The sequence below is a fragment of the Onychomys torridus genome, chromosome 8, assembly GCF_903995425.1.
Source record: "Onychomys torridus chromosome 8, mOncTor1.1, whole genome shotgun sequence".
NCBI classification, from domain to species: domain Eukaryota; kingdom Metazoa; phylum Chordata; class Mammalia; order Rodentia; family Cricetidae; genus Onychomys; species Onychomys torridus.
The window spans coordinates 59,657,802-59,673,195 of record NC_050450.1 but is presented as its reverse complement, the minus strand read 5'-3'; the positions used below and the strand labels follow the sequence as shown (position 1 = coordinate 59,673,195).

The window sequence follows — 15,394 nt, the reverse complement described above, 5'->3', positions numbered from 1 at the left end:
AGGCATTCAGACCCTGGCAGTCAGCCTGAAGCAGTCCTAATTTCTTACCAATCCCAGTAGCAAGGTACGCTTCCCCTTCCACTGTGCTGTATTGGTGACTCGGTATCAGGATATGTCTCTCCCCTCTAGATGATTCACACCATCAATATTCATTAAGCACTCATTCATGGCAGGCCCTACCAATCAATTACAGGAGGAAAAATACAGTTGCTTCCATGAGGACATCAAAAAGTGGAGCTAAGGCAGTCAAGTACACTAATTACATGGGGTGTGACTCTCGCAATGATCAGGCGCACACCAGGTATCAGAGAAGAGAATGTTCGCTCAAGTGGACCAGAAAGGGAGAGATTCTCAGGGAAGAGATGTTTTCCTTTGAGTCTTCTGTTTCTGCACATTGAAGCTTTTCCCCGGATAAGCTGAGCAGGACTTGGCCGACATACATTTGAAATCCCGTCATTCTGGTGGCTAAAACTGGGAGACTCCTTAAGTTCTGGCTTTGACACCAATCTGAACAACACAACAAAAGCCCACATGAAAAGTAAATGACTCAAAAGTAGTGGAGCAACTGTTAGAGAACAGGAAGAGGATGAAGAGGAGAAAGAAATGGGTCAGAGGGCACAGAGATGATCAAACTGTGTTATACACATATGGGAAGTTGTCTCAATGGCTCATTTTATATGAATAGTAGGACCTAATTAAAAACATACTTGTTGTAGAATAGTAAGATATATCAATTATCCAAACAAAATAAATTAGTATCCTCCAGAATTCCATGTCTCAGAGAGGACAGCATTAAGAATTGGATTAACTGAACTTGGTCATGCACACCTCTCTTCCCAAATTCAGAAAGCTGAGTCAAGAAGGTCAGAAGTCCCAGTCCAGCCTGGGCTACATATTGTGACACTGTCTCAAAATATTAAGGGCTAAGGATGTAACTCATTGATAGACAGATTGCCTAGTGTGTTGGTTAATTTTCTGTTGCTGTGATAAAACACCATAACCAAGACAACTTATAGAAGAGTTTATTTGGGCTTATGGTCCAGAGGGATCAGGGTCCATCATGGCAGAGGGAAAGGATGTGACTGGAACTCCAGCTGAGAGATCATTCTTGAACCACAAGCAGGAAGCAGAAGGGGTGTATGAGGAATGGCTCAGGACTTTGGAACTTAAACCCTTCCCCCTGTAATATATTTCCTTACACAAAGCCATACCTCCTAAGCTTTCTTAAATAGTCCTACCAATTGAGGACAAAGCATTCAAATACCCATGACTCTTGGTCACATCTCATTCAAAACACCACAGTTAGGAATCTCAAGATCCTAGATTTTGTACAATGCATGTAGTAAAGAATTGAGGAATACCTATTAATCTTTTTTCTATAACCTTTTCTACCATATAACTGAGCCACATAGTATCTTATGTTCATGGTTATATTCTTGATGAATTTAGACTGTCTTCTCTGGTTACTGAAAGTCTAGTTAACATTCTGAATGGCATTACAATGTTCCCTATTGAGAATATCTTGGCCATTTGGACCATTTTTCTGTTCTTAGCCATTTAAGGTTGTTACTAAGTATCTATGGTTATATACAAGTGAGCCTTGGATGACTTTGATACTAATGTTTCAAGTAGAAGTGGTCTGATGTGGACCTTCAGGCGAATTCTAACTAGGTACAGAGATAGGTCAGATAAGGCAAGCGAAACCGGGAATACCATCCTGCTTACAAAAGGACAGTGTCCTTGGGAGCCTGGGAAAACTGCATAGGTGAGGGAGAGACTTCAACTGCTAGTGAGAAAGTGAACTTGACAGGAAAAGACAGCCAGACAAGGCAGGGAGACAAGCAGGAGGCCATTGCTCGCAAGGGAAGCACTTGAGAGGTAGAGACTGGCCAAAGCCAAGGGAACGGAGAGGACCAACCCAGGGAATTAAGGCATCAAAGATGGCAAGGTGAACAATTTCTGTGTGGGGCTCTTAATGGCACATCTTGACTTTTGAATAATACATTCTGAAGTTCCACATTCAGTCAGTGCAAATACTAACATGCAACAAAACTACCATCTTTTGAGGGCTAGGGGAGTGGTTCCATGTTTAAGATCACTTGCTGGTCTTGTAAAGAATGTAGATCCATTCCCAGCACCCACAACAGATAGCTCACAACCACCTTTAACAATAGTCCCAGAGCTCTGGTCTATGGGCAGGCTTCTGGAATCCGGTGCCTGTGGTGTGACACCTTGCACAGCCTTGGTGCAGTGAGAAGGGGCTTGGACCTGCCTAGGCTCAGTGTGCTGGGCGCTGCTGACTCCCCCTGGGAGACCTCAGTTTGGGGGATGTGGGGATTTGGGGTGGCTTGAGAAAGAGTGCTGGGGGGTAGGAAGGAGGAGGGGGGATCTGTGGATAGTATGTGGAGTGAGTAGAAAATTTCTTAATAAAAAAATGGGGAAAAAAACCTAGAAAAAAAACAATAGCCCAGAGGATCCAAGACACTGAATCTATCCTCTGCAGGCTTCTGCATGTACAGAGTGCACACAGACAGAGAGGAATACAAGTGTGCACATAAAGTTAAAAAATAAATAAAGTTTTTTAAAAAGCACCATCTTTCAAAATTTAGTATTTGGTTTCCTTGACATTCTTTGGTCTGGTACAATTGGAATGAAATATACTATAATTTTTGTTATGGTTAAAGTTGGCTACTTTTCATCAGTGTTTCTGGGGTTGGTTTTGTTTTGTTTGTTTTGTTTTGTTTTGTTTTTTGAGTTTGCTATTTTGTTCTGTTTGTAGTGTTTGGGATAGAATGTTGCACAGGCCAGGCTTGGAGCTGCTCCTAGCCTCTTCAGTTTGTAGTTTAGGCTGGCTTAGAACTCACTATTTTCCTGACTTCGTATGCTTGGTTTTTCACATTAAAGAAATATACTATCACTCTGACTCTCTCTCTCTCTCTCTCTCTCTCTCTCTTCTCTGTACTCTTCTATTCTTGTAGAGAGGCAGGGACCATGTAAAACAGCACATCTGTAGTGTTTATACTCATGTTCAACATCCCACCACAGTCATGCTCAGCCATCTCTGCTGAGCTCTCTTCCCACCTCCCTTTCCAATTTTCTTTCATGAGCTCTAGAATTCTGTTCCAAATGAAAGCAGTTATAGTCACATCAAAAGGAAGAAGACTGTCTGAGTTACCAAGGTCCTCCTCCTGTGCTTAGTACGGTAGATTAAAAATAAAAGATGCCAGCCACCAGTTCATACCCTGTGGGACACCTTGGCCAGACAGAAACAGACATACAAAATGAGAACACAGCATTCTATGATAAGGATGTAGATGAGGAACCACCCAGAGGAGAGGATGCAGATGCTGGAGCAAAGGAGCATGTAAAGACTGATGAATCCTGAGATGGCATATTGAGGCCTGGTGCTCAGTATAAGAGAAACCTAATCCACTTTGTGGGACTGTATACCTCAGATCATGCACACACAAGTTATATCCCTCATTGATGCCCCCTCACCATATCTCTCTTTCAGGTACAAGTGGAACCCTATCACAGATACCAGTTGGAAGATTCTGTTCTACACTCTTGAGTTCACAGGAAACCTGAAGGAACTGGACCTAAGTGGAAATCCAGTGAGCCTCTTTGCACTGCATAGACTTTGTAAGACCCTGAGATGCCCTGGATGTCATCTTAGAGGATTGTGGTGAGTTTGGTCTCGATTCTCCCCTGATGCAGGGATGGAAGGAATGGAGACCAAATGCAAAACCTGAGTCTAGGGTGAGGATTCATATTATCAGATATTCATCAAACTGTCTTGACCACACCTGTGACAGCTGCCAGATCGCCTATAATAAACAAATGGGTTTCTGTTGCTGGGAATCATGAGAGACTGGCATTCATCAAGGAACCCCACTATAAACAGACTCAGTGGAGCAAACTTCCTGAGAAAGGGACTAGGAGAGCTGAAGAACACAGAGACAAAGGGAACCCAAGGGGAGAAGCTCCAGGCCCAGGGAATGGCATCTCTCTGTTTCCTCCTGCTCTCTGCCCTTGTAACCAGCCTTCTACTCTGATGATGATGATGATGATGATGATGATGATGATGATGATTCATTTTACATATCAACCACAGATCCCCCTTTTATCCCTCCTCCCACTCCCCCATCTACTCTGTTTCTATGGACTCAACCTTTATTAAGATTTTACATGACAGGTTAGATCATGCCCTATTCTATGGCTGGTGAATTTCACTTCAGATGATTATTGAAATACACCATTGAGCTGTCTTGGGCCTTGTGGAGCTCTCCCATGGTCAGCCACTGCAGAGCAGTGGTCCCCAACCTGTAGTCCATTGTTCCTGCAACTCAGCTGTGGGAAGCATGTATTATCCACCCAGACTAGAAAGGTCACTCCCAAGAGCTAAACACTGCCAAACACAGCACACCAGAGCTCACAAAGGGAGACCTGTGCTCAGTTTCCAAGAGCAGTGAGCCCTGGAGATGCTAATGGTGAGCACTTCCCATGCAGGCTTGTCAACTGTGGCCTCACATTCAGACACTGTGTGGACCTGGCCTCAGTGTTCAAGGCTAGCACTAGCCTGCTTATGCTAGACCTGCAGCTGAATGACCTGGGAGACCTTGGTGTAAGGATGCTGTGTGAAGGCATAAGGAGTCGGAAATGCAACCTCAGCATCCTGCGGTAAGTAATAACCTGAGATTCCCTCTGGGCAGGACACAAGGGAAGAGACATAGGTGCATGACTAGATGACAAGACATAGATAGAAAAGAAAAGAGACAGATAATGCACAGTCAGCCTCGCTCCTGACCAGCTGTGCCACTTACACCATGGGACTTGGGTAAGTCACTGTCTTCTCTAAAACTCAGTTTCCTCTTCTGTCAAATAGAATGTCATATCCACCTCATGGATTGTAATGACACAAAATGTACATATGTAAAAACAAAGATAATACCATGTAGTTATCTGGGCACAGTGGAATCATATATATTAGCAAGGCTGTATATACTAAAAGATTCCCAGGTTTGCCTTACTCCAGGACAATACTTCAATCATTTATTCGTTCATGAATCCATGCATGCATGCATTCATATCAGCCCAGATCCTAGGGATAAAATTACAAACATACTTGGCACCGTCCCCCTGAAGCCATGTGAAAAAAGACAGACATAGATTAACCACCAGCACATGACTGTATCTGTAACTGTGCCTGTATTGACAAGCTCTGCTGCATGCTGTGGAGGCAACAGTATTGTGAGGATGTCATGCTGTGAGAGATGGGACTTTATTGAATGGCTCAGGAGAGTTTTCTGAGGCCTGAAGGAGAAGTAGTACTTGATTTGGCCCAAGCCGAGGCCAGGGCCCAGACATAGAGAGGGTAGAGGAAAGCTCTGGAACAGAAAGAGGCTGGAGCCATGGAGAGTCACTAGGTTTCACACCAGCAGCCTGAGATAGTCCTCTGTACCAGAAAGTGCCATTCTCCCTGCACTAGAGTTTCACACAAGCTGGGAAGCCTCCAAACTACAGCCATGGAGACCCTGGTCCTCCACTCAGCCCCTTCATGATGTCTCTGAGCTTCTCCCTCTCCTGTGCCTCCACCTCCCCAGCACAGGACCAGAGCCAGTTTCTAGAAGAACTTCCCAGAGGTTGCTGGCCAGTGCCTTTCATGGGCTCACAGAACCACAGAGACTCCCTTCCCCTCTAGTGAGAGTCTTCTGGTTCTTCCAACCAACAGGAGAAGTCCAGCAGACCTATGCCCTGAGACTTCCCTCTGTTAGGCCTTCTGCTTCAACTCTATTCTTCTTATTATTGTTGTTATTATCATATTGCATGTATCTTGTGTATGTATATGCCAGTGGTTTCAACCTTCCTAATGCTGTAACACTTTAATACAGCTCCTCATGCTTTGGTGACCCCAAACCATAAAATTATTTCTCCATTACTTTATAACGATAATATAATATAATGGTTACAAATTTTAATGTAAATAGTCAATATTTCCAATGTCCATAGGCAACCTCTGTGAGAGGGACATTAGACACCTCTACACACAAGTCACAACCCACAGGTTAAGAACCATTGGTATATGTGAGTACAGGTGTCCTCAGAGACCAGAGGAGTCTAATCCCCCAGAACTGGAGTTACAGGTGGATATGAGCTGCCAGAAGTGGGTTCTAGGAATTGAACTCAGGGCCTCTGGAAGAGCAGTATGTGCTCTTAACCACTGGGCCATCTCTCCAGCTCTCTGGTTCAATTTCAAATGCACAGGAGCAGTTGGGCAGTGAAGAGTCTTCTTTCCACCTCTCTGGGAGCTGAGACTGGAGCAGTTACTCAGCACCTTTGTTCCCCAGCCTGCTTTCAGCCATGACTGTTTCTCACAGGCTGAAGAGCCTGTTCAGAGCTGGCATCTGCTGCATCTGACATGGCTCAGCCTCTCATGGGTGCAGGAACCATCCCCTCCATTCTTGTCTGTGCCTCACAATAGGCAGATGGGAGTGATATAGCTATGATTATGGGCTGAGGATATGGAAACCAGAGAGGTCACTACCCTAACACCCAGAAATCCTGGAACTTGAGGATCATAAGAATGGAACCAGCAGACCTTGGGTAGTGGCTGCTGTGTAAGAACAAGGCTTCCTCCCTTAGCACTGAAGGAAAGGGGAGGGAGGTGAGCATGGAACCAAGGCTCTTTCCCTCAGGGTAAATACCCATGATCCCAGCACTATGTGTTTACTTTGAATAGCTGCCCAGATTCCCTTTGTGGATATGGCCATGACCTCCAGGCACTGGGAATGCTGATTTGGCCCTTTGCCAACAAGAATCCCCTCATGTATGGACATGTTACCTTTCCCCTGACAGTCTATTACCAATGACTGAACTGTGGAGTATGGGTATAAAGAACAAGATCCGCATTTCAGCTCTGGAAAGTTCCAAGAACCTCATCCTAAATTCAGATCTCCCTGCACACTGACCCAGCCCCATTGAGACTGTGTCATGGACACATCTCCCTCTATGCAGCCTGCTACTCTCCATCCTTTGTCCTGGTTTTGAATCCTGAATAAGCCTATATAAGGCTCCTCACTGGCTCCATCTACAGACAACAGAGTCCAGGATCCTGGACCCTGAGGCCTCTTGATCCTGTGGTGAATCCCAGAAGAAACATCCCCCTCTTGTGCTTACAGACTGGACCAGGCCCCTCTCAGTGACCAGGTGATGATGGAGCTCAGGGCTCTGGAGGTGAAGAATCCACGGCTGCTTATCTCCAGCACATGGTAAGGGGTGGACACAGAACTCCTACTCCTATTGGTTAACCCAGGCACTATGTGGCTTCTGATGAGCTGAGAGATGGGAAAAGTGTCCTGTGATGATGAGAAAGAACAAGCAGAGCCAGTAAGAAACTGAGAACCACACCAATTAAAGTGAGGTAGGGGTGTGTGTGTGTGTGTGTGTGTGTGTGTGTGTGTGTGTGTGTTATGGTTGTATAAGTTCAAAAATAAAATTATATAGTATACCTTCTTAAGTTCTTCAATTGGGAAAAAATAATATGAAAAGCTGAGTTAATGGTGAGTTGTCTTTGGGCACAACAAGTGTGATAATAGTAGATAACAGTAGCCAGCAGTAAATCCAGACCACTAGATAATGAAAATAGTTACCACACCAAGGAGAGAAAGAAACAGACAGAAAGACTCTTAGAGGGGAAAAAAAACAACACAAAGTGTATCAATGCTTCAGCTCCAATACTCAGACACATGTACACACACACACACACACACACACACACACACACACACACACACACACACTGTGTAATGGGAAAACCACAGAACAGGAAAGTCATCTTCCACTCCAAAGACTGTGCTGAAGCCTCATGGTCTCCCACTTTGGCACATTTCAGTTCATGACCATGAATCCCATCTGTTTTCAAGTTCCTAGCTGCTATGACACACTTGAAATGGAGGGTATACTAAAGACTTAGGAGGGTCAGGCACTCCTTGAACAGACATTCCTGAAGACCCACTGTGCATCATACAATGTTTTGAGATCTGAGTGCCCATCAGTAAGCAACACAGGCATGAACATTTGTTATTAGGCCAGCAGGGAGGAGACACTTGTTCCCCCACAGTCACATAATTGTACCTGGGAAGCATATTATCACAGTGTTGGTCTCTCTGAACTCATCGAAAGCTGAGGTGAGCTGAGGCGAATTCTCAAAGATTGGAAATGAAGGATGAGCCTAGAAGAAGAAAATTCCAGGCATACAGAGATTCTAAGGGTGCAGAGAGAGTAGCTCATCGAGGGACAGGAAACCATGTGTGGAACTATCTGCTCTACCTCACCGTCATCTGGAAGCTCCACAGAAATGCAGGTTCTCAGGTCCCATTCCGTCCCTGCTGTCTCAGAATCTCCAATGAGGTAGCTTCTTTTAGTGAACTCTCTGATTTAGCAGGCTGTCCAGGTGACATTTTAACACAGTAATTTTAGAGCCACTTGTCTAGAGGTCAGTGAGCAGGAAAGGATGACATAGGAGGGCCTGGAGAGGAACCGGGGCCACAGCAAGAACTCTGAACCATGGTAAGAAGTTTCTGTTTCTCCCTAGAGGAAATGAAAGGCATTCCAGTGCCTCAGCCATGAAGGGGCATCTTCACCCACTTTTTATGGTCACCTACTATGTAGAAAATAAGTTAGCAGAGACCAGATCAGAAGCAGGGATGCCTGTCAGAGGATGCTTCAGTGGTTCAGAACACTGCTCACTCCATACTGGGACAAGGATGGAGTCTGTGGAGGGGAGAATAGAGAACAGAAAGGAGAGAGATTTTGGTGGTACTGTCTAGGTGATTGACATTCAGGGTGAGTGATTATTAGTTTGTTTTGTGCAAATGTAACTCAATGTCTGACACTGGACACTTAACATAAAGAACATAGATTATTTCTTGCAGTTCTGGATACAGGGAAGGGTAAGGGCATGGAACCTGTATCTAGAGAAGTCCTTCCTGTTCCACCCTACTGTGCAATTGGGAAGGCTGAGAGTGAGAGGCCAAGGTGCCTTTAGTGACAAGTCCTGTCAGGCCACAGGAATCTATTCCTATGATGATGACATTAACTCCTTTGTTAAAGCAGAGCACTCATGATCTCATAGTGTCTTATCCTACATCCTGTAAGCACTGTAGCTTTGAGGATTAAATTACAAATGTATGAACATTGAGATACACATTCAAACTCAAGCAAAGGAGGAGGTGAGATGATCCCAGTTCTGGGGTATAGACACCCAGGAGGATGGGGGCATTCCTAGAGATAACAGCCATGAGAAGAAGCACAGGACTGAGTTCAAGTTCAAATGACTTAGATTTTATTTGGGAATATTGGTACAGAACCCAATTTCCCTGGTTTTCCCTGACATCTGAGGAAAAGAACTCATTTGTGTTTAGGAAGCCACTTGTGATGGATCCTAAGAGCATGGATGGAGAAGAAATGGATGATAACCCAAACTCATTTAAGTGGCAGAGACTACAGGGAGGTATGTGATGGGTTCAGACACCAAGCATCATGAATACCAGATGAAGGGACATATATGGGGGAAGTCATTGTTTTTTCTTTTAAAAATTTATTTTGTTTTTGATTTTTTTAGAATTTTAAACATGAATATGGGTACTGTATTTAGATCATTTCTACCCCTCTATCTGCCCACTCTGTCTTCCTGTGACCCACCTACAACCTCTCTCTTTAATTCATAAAGTCTTCTTAAATATTATTGTTAAATATATGTGTGAATACACATATGTATGAATATGTATATATTAATACAACCTAATGACCCCATTTGAAGGTGGTCATGTATATATGTTTAAGGCTGACAATTGGGATTGGATAACCTATTATGGAGTTCTTTCTGAAGAGGACTGATTTTATACTTCTCTAGCAGCTGTTATCAGTAGCTGGGACCTGTGAGATTTTCTCCATCCACATTAGCATGACAGCTGGTGTTGTCATTGTGCAGATTTTGTAGAGGCAGCAATATTATTAAGATTTCATGGGTGCAGCATCCCTGTCACATATAGAAGACATGATCTCAGGTGTGCTGGAAATCATTTCTATGCCCCTGTCTCTGACATGGAACACTACAGTTCTCCACAAAGAGCCCCACCCTATAAAGATTTTCCTCAACTAGAACACAGACAGAGAACTGCTTCCTTTTCTCTCAGCCTTGGGGGCTGGTGCTGCCCCTCTATCAATTTCTGGCTTGCATCAGGCTCTGTAACAGGGCTCCCTGTCTCATTCTGAGCTGCTATGGCCTGGGAATCACCTCCCCATCCCTGATCATTCATCTTTTCATTGAGGTCTTTTCACAACCTACCCACTGAAGACATGTTAGGAAAATCAACACACTGGACCAATAGGAAATGAAACACAACAGTTGGGTAGGGAGCAGATATTAGGGTGGTAGAGTTACTCAGAAGACAAGCAGTTGAAAGAAAACAATACAAATATATATATGAAATGTGTGTGCATATATATATACATACATACATATATATATATATATATATATATATATATATATATGTATGTATGTATGTATATATGTGTATGTAGTGGATAGATAGATAGATAGATAGATAGATAGATAGATAGATAGATAGATAGAATACAGGTAAACTCAGGAACAGCAACAGTCTGAAGACACACTTCCTGGTAAAACATAGGCTGGCCAACCTGGAAACAGAGTTCAGCTGGTACTAAGGAGGGTTGAGGAGACATAGAGTGACCACTTCCTAGCCTCTTCCAGAGGAGTGGTACTTACAATTTACACCTCCAGAGTCCTTCCATCCTTCTGCTCCTGACTCTCCAAGAGACAAGCACCTGGAACTACTGGGAACTGAAGATGACTTCTGGGGCCCTACAGGGTCTGTGGCTACTGAGGTGGTTGACAGAGAGAGGAACCTGTACCGGTAAGTGAGCTCTGCTTGGCAAAGGCTGACTTTCCACACTTTCCACAAGGGATCCCCACAGATAACACCCACCTAGTCTCGACTGTGTCCCCCGCCCCCATCACCAACCCAAGAGGCAAGGCAAGGACTGGAATAAGACATTTGGGCTGTTTTAAAAACAGGGGTGTTTTTCATAAAATTTTCAAACATTTACAAAACTGGAGAACATAAGCTTTTCCCTGTCCAATAATTCACCTTCAGCAACCATTTTTTCAAGTTTGCTTCAACTACTCCCATTCATCCTTTGTCATCACTGTCACAGTATTGTGAGTCCAGGACATCAGGTGACTTCACACACAAACATTTCACTATGCCTCCCCAAGGTTAAGACAGAACTTCAGCTTTTATAATAACATTTACCCACAAATATTTCACTATGCCTACCCCATAGTTGAGAGACAGAGAGAGAGAGAAAGAGAGAGAGAGAGAGAGAGAGATCTATTACATCACCCTCATCATCATCACAGGCATATCTAACTGCTCCAGGTGTGTGTTACCTGTAGCTCTAGATCACTCAGTACTCACAGGTCTGTAAGATGGTGTTGTCATTGTTACCCCTATGTACAGATGAGGAAACAGATTTGAAGGTTAAATGACTTAATTAGGGATCCACAGACAGACAGCAGAGGAACCAGAACTCAGAGCCATCTGGATGAAGTCTGCTGTGTCCCCAGCCCTGCACTGAGTCTGTACCCAGCAGAGGAGCAGAGCTGATGCTCACTGGTGTCTGCCCCTCCCTCTTCTAGAGTTCAGTTCCCTGTGCCTGGTTCCTACTACTGTCCCAACACAGGACTCCGCTTTGTGGTGAAAAGGGCAGTGACCATTGAGATTGGATTCTGTGTCTGGAGCCAATACCTGGACAAGACTCCCTTGAAGCACCGTTACATGGTGGCTGGGCCTCTGTTTGACATCAAGACTAAGCAGGGAGTTGTGACTGCTGTGTACCTCCCTCATTTTGTGGATCTCCAAGGTAACCAAGCGAAGCATAAGGAGTCAGGTGGTGGTAATGGAAGGAGTTGACAGGTCTTATTGCAGACTATAGAATGATAGTGATGTGGAAAGGTCTCATGGCTTCCTTAGCAGGCTAGAAAAGGTTATGAAGGTGGACACTGAGATGTTTTGTCATCTCTTCTTGTCTGATGTATCTTCTTTGAAGCACATGTCTCCCAGCCTCATGATTTTATTTCTGTTTTACCTGGTGTAGGTCCTCAGTACCAATATTAGCTGGTGATTATTAAGTGCTCATTACCCAACATGTGCTGTGGGGGCCCAGCAGGGAACTGAGAATAAACTGAGAAATTTGAAGAGATTGTTGCAAAGTAAGACTAAGGAAACTAACAAGGATCATTTGGTACCCAGGGTCTAACACTGTAAGCCTTTACACTGCTGCAGGCAGGGAAAAATGATGTCACCAGATTCCATTCGAGAACTGGAGCAACAGAAGAGGGCTTTCCTAAGAAAGGGGGGGGGGGCTCATCCAGTGTCCCAACCTCCATGATCTTCAAAGATTCCTTCACAAGATTTTTTTTTCTTTTTATTTATTCTTCTCTCATAAAATACACCCCAACTGCAGCCTCCCCTCTCTCCACTCCTCACTGTTACCTGTCCCTTCCTCTCTCCCCCAGATCCCCTGGTCCTCTTTTCCCCTTCAGAAAAGAGCCAGGGTCCAAGTAATATCAACCACACACAGCATAACTAGTTTCAACAAGACTAATCACAAACCCTCATATCAAAGGTAGACGAGGCACCTCAGTAGGAGGAAAATGGTCCTGAGAACAGAAAAAAAGAGTCAGAGACAACCTGCTCCCACTGATAGGAACTTATCAACCACATCATATGACCAAAAGGAAAATGTTTTAGTAAATACAATGTTCTCAGTGAAAGATCTTATAAAGAAACCCATTACTATATGTCTGTACCCAGGTCTCCTGAGGTTGAGGCAGGAGATTTTAGAATCCAAGAGCAGCCTAGACGACACAGCCAGACTCTGCTTACTAAAAGGAAAAAGCACCAACGAGGAACCAGGTGTTGTGCAAGTTGCTAATGATTGAACTTCCTGTTCTGCTTCAAGGAGCACAGCAATAGGCCCGCCATAGAGACCAGGAGAATCCAGCCCACAGCAGAGGAAGATGGTGTTTGTTCATGGTGACGAAGATGAGGAGTAGGTCAAGAGGGGAAACCTGACAGGTGAAGAAGTCATAAAAACTAAAGAAGAAACACAGACTGATCCAGCTGATAGAAGAACCCGTGAATAGAAAACAAAGCATCCATCAGATTAAAATGTTCACACTAAATGTCAAGGCCAACAGATGAACACAAATGAAGATGAAGAAAACAAGCAGGACTCAGCTGAAAAGAACTCACAAAAGAAGTAAAACCAATAGTCACATTGGTAAACACATGAGACCCTGACAAAGGAGCACTGCTACCCGGATGATGTTTCCCCAGTGTGTCTAACGAGGCCAGTCCAGCAGGACCCCACAGAGCTCCTGGTCTCCCCAACAACACTACCCCCAGTCACCACTCAAGCTCTTCCCTGCAGGCCACCACCTTCCTGTGTCTTACTCCCACTTTCAGATCAGAAAACCACACAGTTGGAAAACTCAAAATATGTGATTCTGTTAAAGTTTATAGAAGGACAATATGTGTAGGAAGGATAGTCACAGGGACGGGGGTGGCACATACCTGTGGTCCCAGAGTTCCTAAGGCTAGGCAAGAGTGCTGTGACTTCCAACTAGAGATACATAGTGAATCCCTGTATCCAAAAACCCAAAATGAGAAAACAAATGGAAAAACTTACGTGGTCATCTTAGGTGGCTCAGGAAACTTCTGGTCTTAACAATGAAAACTCCAGCACCTCTCATTTCCCTCAATCTGGGAAGGTCATGACTAGCATTTACCCTAGGAAGAAGGGAAGTTGGAGAGGTACAGCATCTTCTGGGACTATGTCAAAATAACACAGCAGAAGGCATAGGCAAGTTGAGGTTCCGGTGCTGATTTGGGGAAAGCCAGGGTGAAAGGCCCAGAACTGTCACACAGGGGACATTTTTAGTCCTCTGTGGTTCCATGTGAAACTATCAGCTGGCATGTCATTGATGGAAATTCTAAGCTGTACCCCTCTATTCAGGAGCAGTTTCATTGTCTCATTTCCTGGTGATAATTGATTCCAAAGCACTCACCTGAGTGAAATAGAAATGCTCTCTGCTAAAGAACACACATTGAAACACTGTTTGTCATGGACAAAGTTGGAAGCCAACTCAGTGCCGAAGGGACAGGCAAATGGTGGGTTGTAGAGCAGTGCCTCCATTAGCAGGGATTCCATCAAGTTGACAAGTGAGATTCAACATCATGATTCTACCCAATGTCAACTTGACATCCAAGCACATCACTTTAATTCATAACTTTCTACCTACCTCATGTCTCTAAATTTTCAGTTTTGTCTCATAAAGCAAAATATAATTTCTAAGGTCCCCATAGTCCTTAGTAATTCCAGCAGTCTAAGCCTATAAAGACCACCTCTTATTTGAGATTCAAGACAATTGTCTTAAATATGAGCTTCTATAAAGTAAAAAAACAAGTTACATACTTCCAACATACAATGGCACAGAATAAACATTGCCCTCAAAATTGGAAGAATCAGGGAATGAAGGAATGATCAGACCACTGCAAGACAAAACTCCATCAGCATAAACACCAACTTCTGCAGATCCGTGTCCACTATGCAGCTCATGATGTCATTCACTGGACTCCAAAGGGCATAGGTAGCTCCACCACTCTAGTTTTACCACATGAAGCACACACAACCTCTCCTTAGGCCATCTCTCTATTCTGTAGAACAAAAAAAAAAAAAAAAATTCTGGTTCTGGCTTCTCCAACATCCTAGGATGTCCATCCCACCTTAGGCTTCACTTTCAAAGGTCCATAGAATGAGCTCTCAAGATCCTTACAGGATCTTTGACTCAGGCACATTGCCTGGCCTCGCCTGCTATCTGAAACTGTGCAGCATGACTCAGTGACCCCTCAATCTAGCAACTTTCATGTCTAAAAAAGCTATAGGAAAGTCACTGCCAAGTTCTGTTGACAATTTAAGATGTAGCCTCTCCTTCCTCCCCTGGACCACAGCTGTAAGATGTGCTGACCATCGGAAACACTTCCTTGCATTTTCATTTGGGGAACAGGGAACACCATGACTTCAGGCTTTCTGCCTTTAAATTAATGTGGATCTTCACAAGATGAGTGTGTGAAGCGTGAGATTGTCCTCAGGACCCCTCTCCTGGTGTCACCTGCTGCAGCTTTCCCCTAGTGACACTGCTCTCTCACAGCTACAGCAGCTGTGTAGAGTCATTCTGGGTGCTTTCTGTCCTGAAACTTCTCCTTCCAAATTAGCCCCTTGTGTTTAAATTCATCTTCAC

At 44.2% G+C, this 15,394-nt stretch overlaps 1 protein-coding gene across 1 annotated transcript in view; it reads left to right on the top strand.

Moving 5' to 3' along the window:
- The window catches only part of LOC118588328 (NACHT, LRR and PYD domains-containing protein 1a-like), a 54,296-nt gene that overhangs the window by 28,332 nt on the left and 10,570 nt on the right, over positions 1-15,394 (top strand). The window contains exons 5-10 of the mRNA XM_036194580.1: positions 3,515-3,685; positions 4,510-4,680; positions 7,179-7,268; positions 9,423-9,511; positions 10,811-10,943; positions 11,729-11,952. Coding sequence (XP_036050473.1) covers positions 3,515-3,685; positions 4,510-4,680; positions 7,179-7,268; positions 9,423-9,511; positions 10,811-10,943; positions 11,729-11,952 — 878 coding nt within the window. The remainder of the gene's footprint in view (positions 1-3,514; positions 3,686-4,509; positions 4,681-7,178; positions 7,269-9,422; positions 9,512-10,810; positions 10,944-11,728; positions 11,953-15,394) is intronic.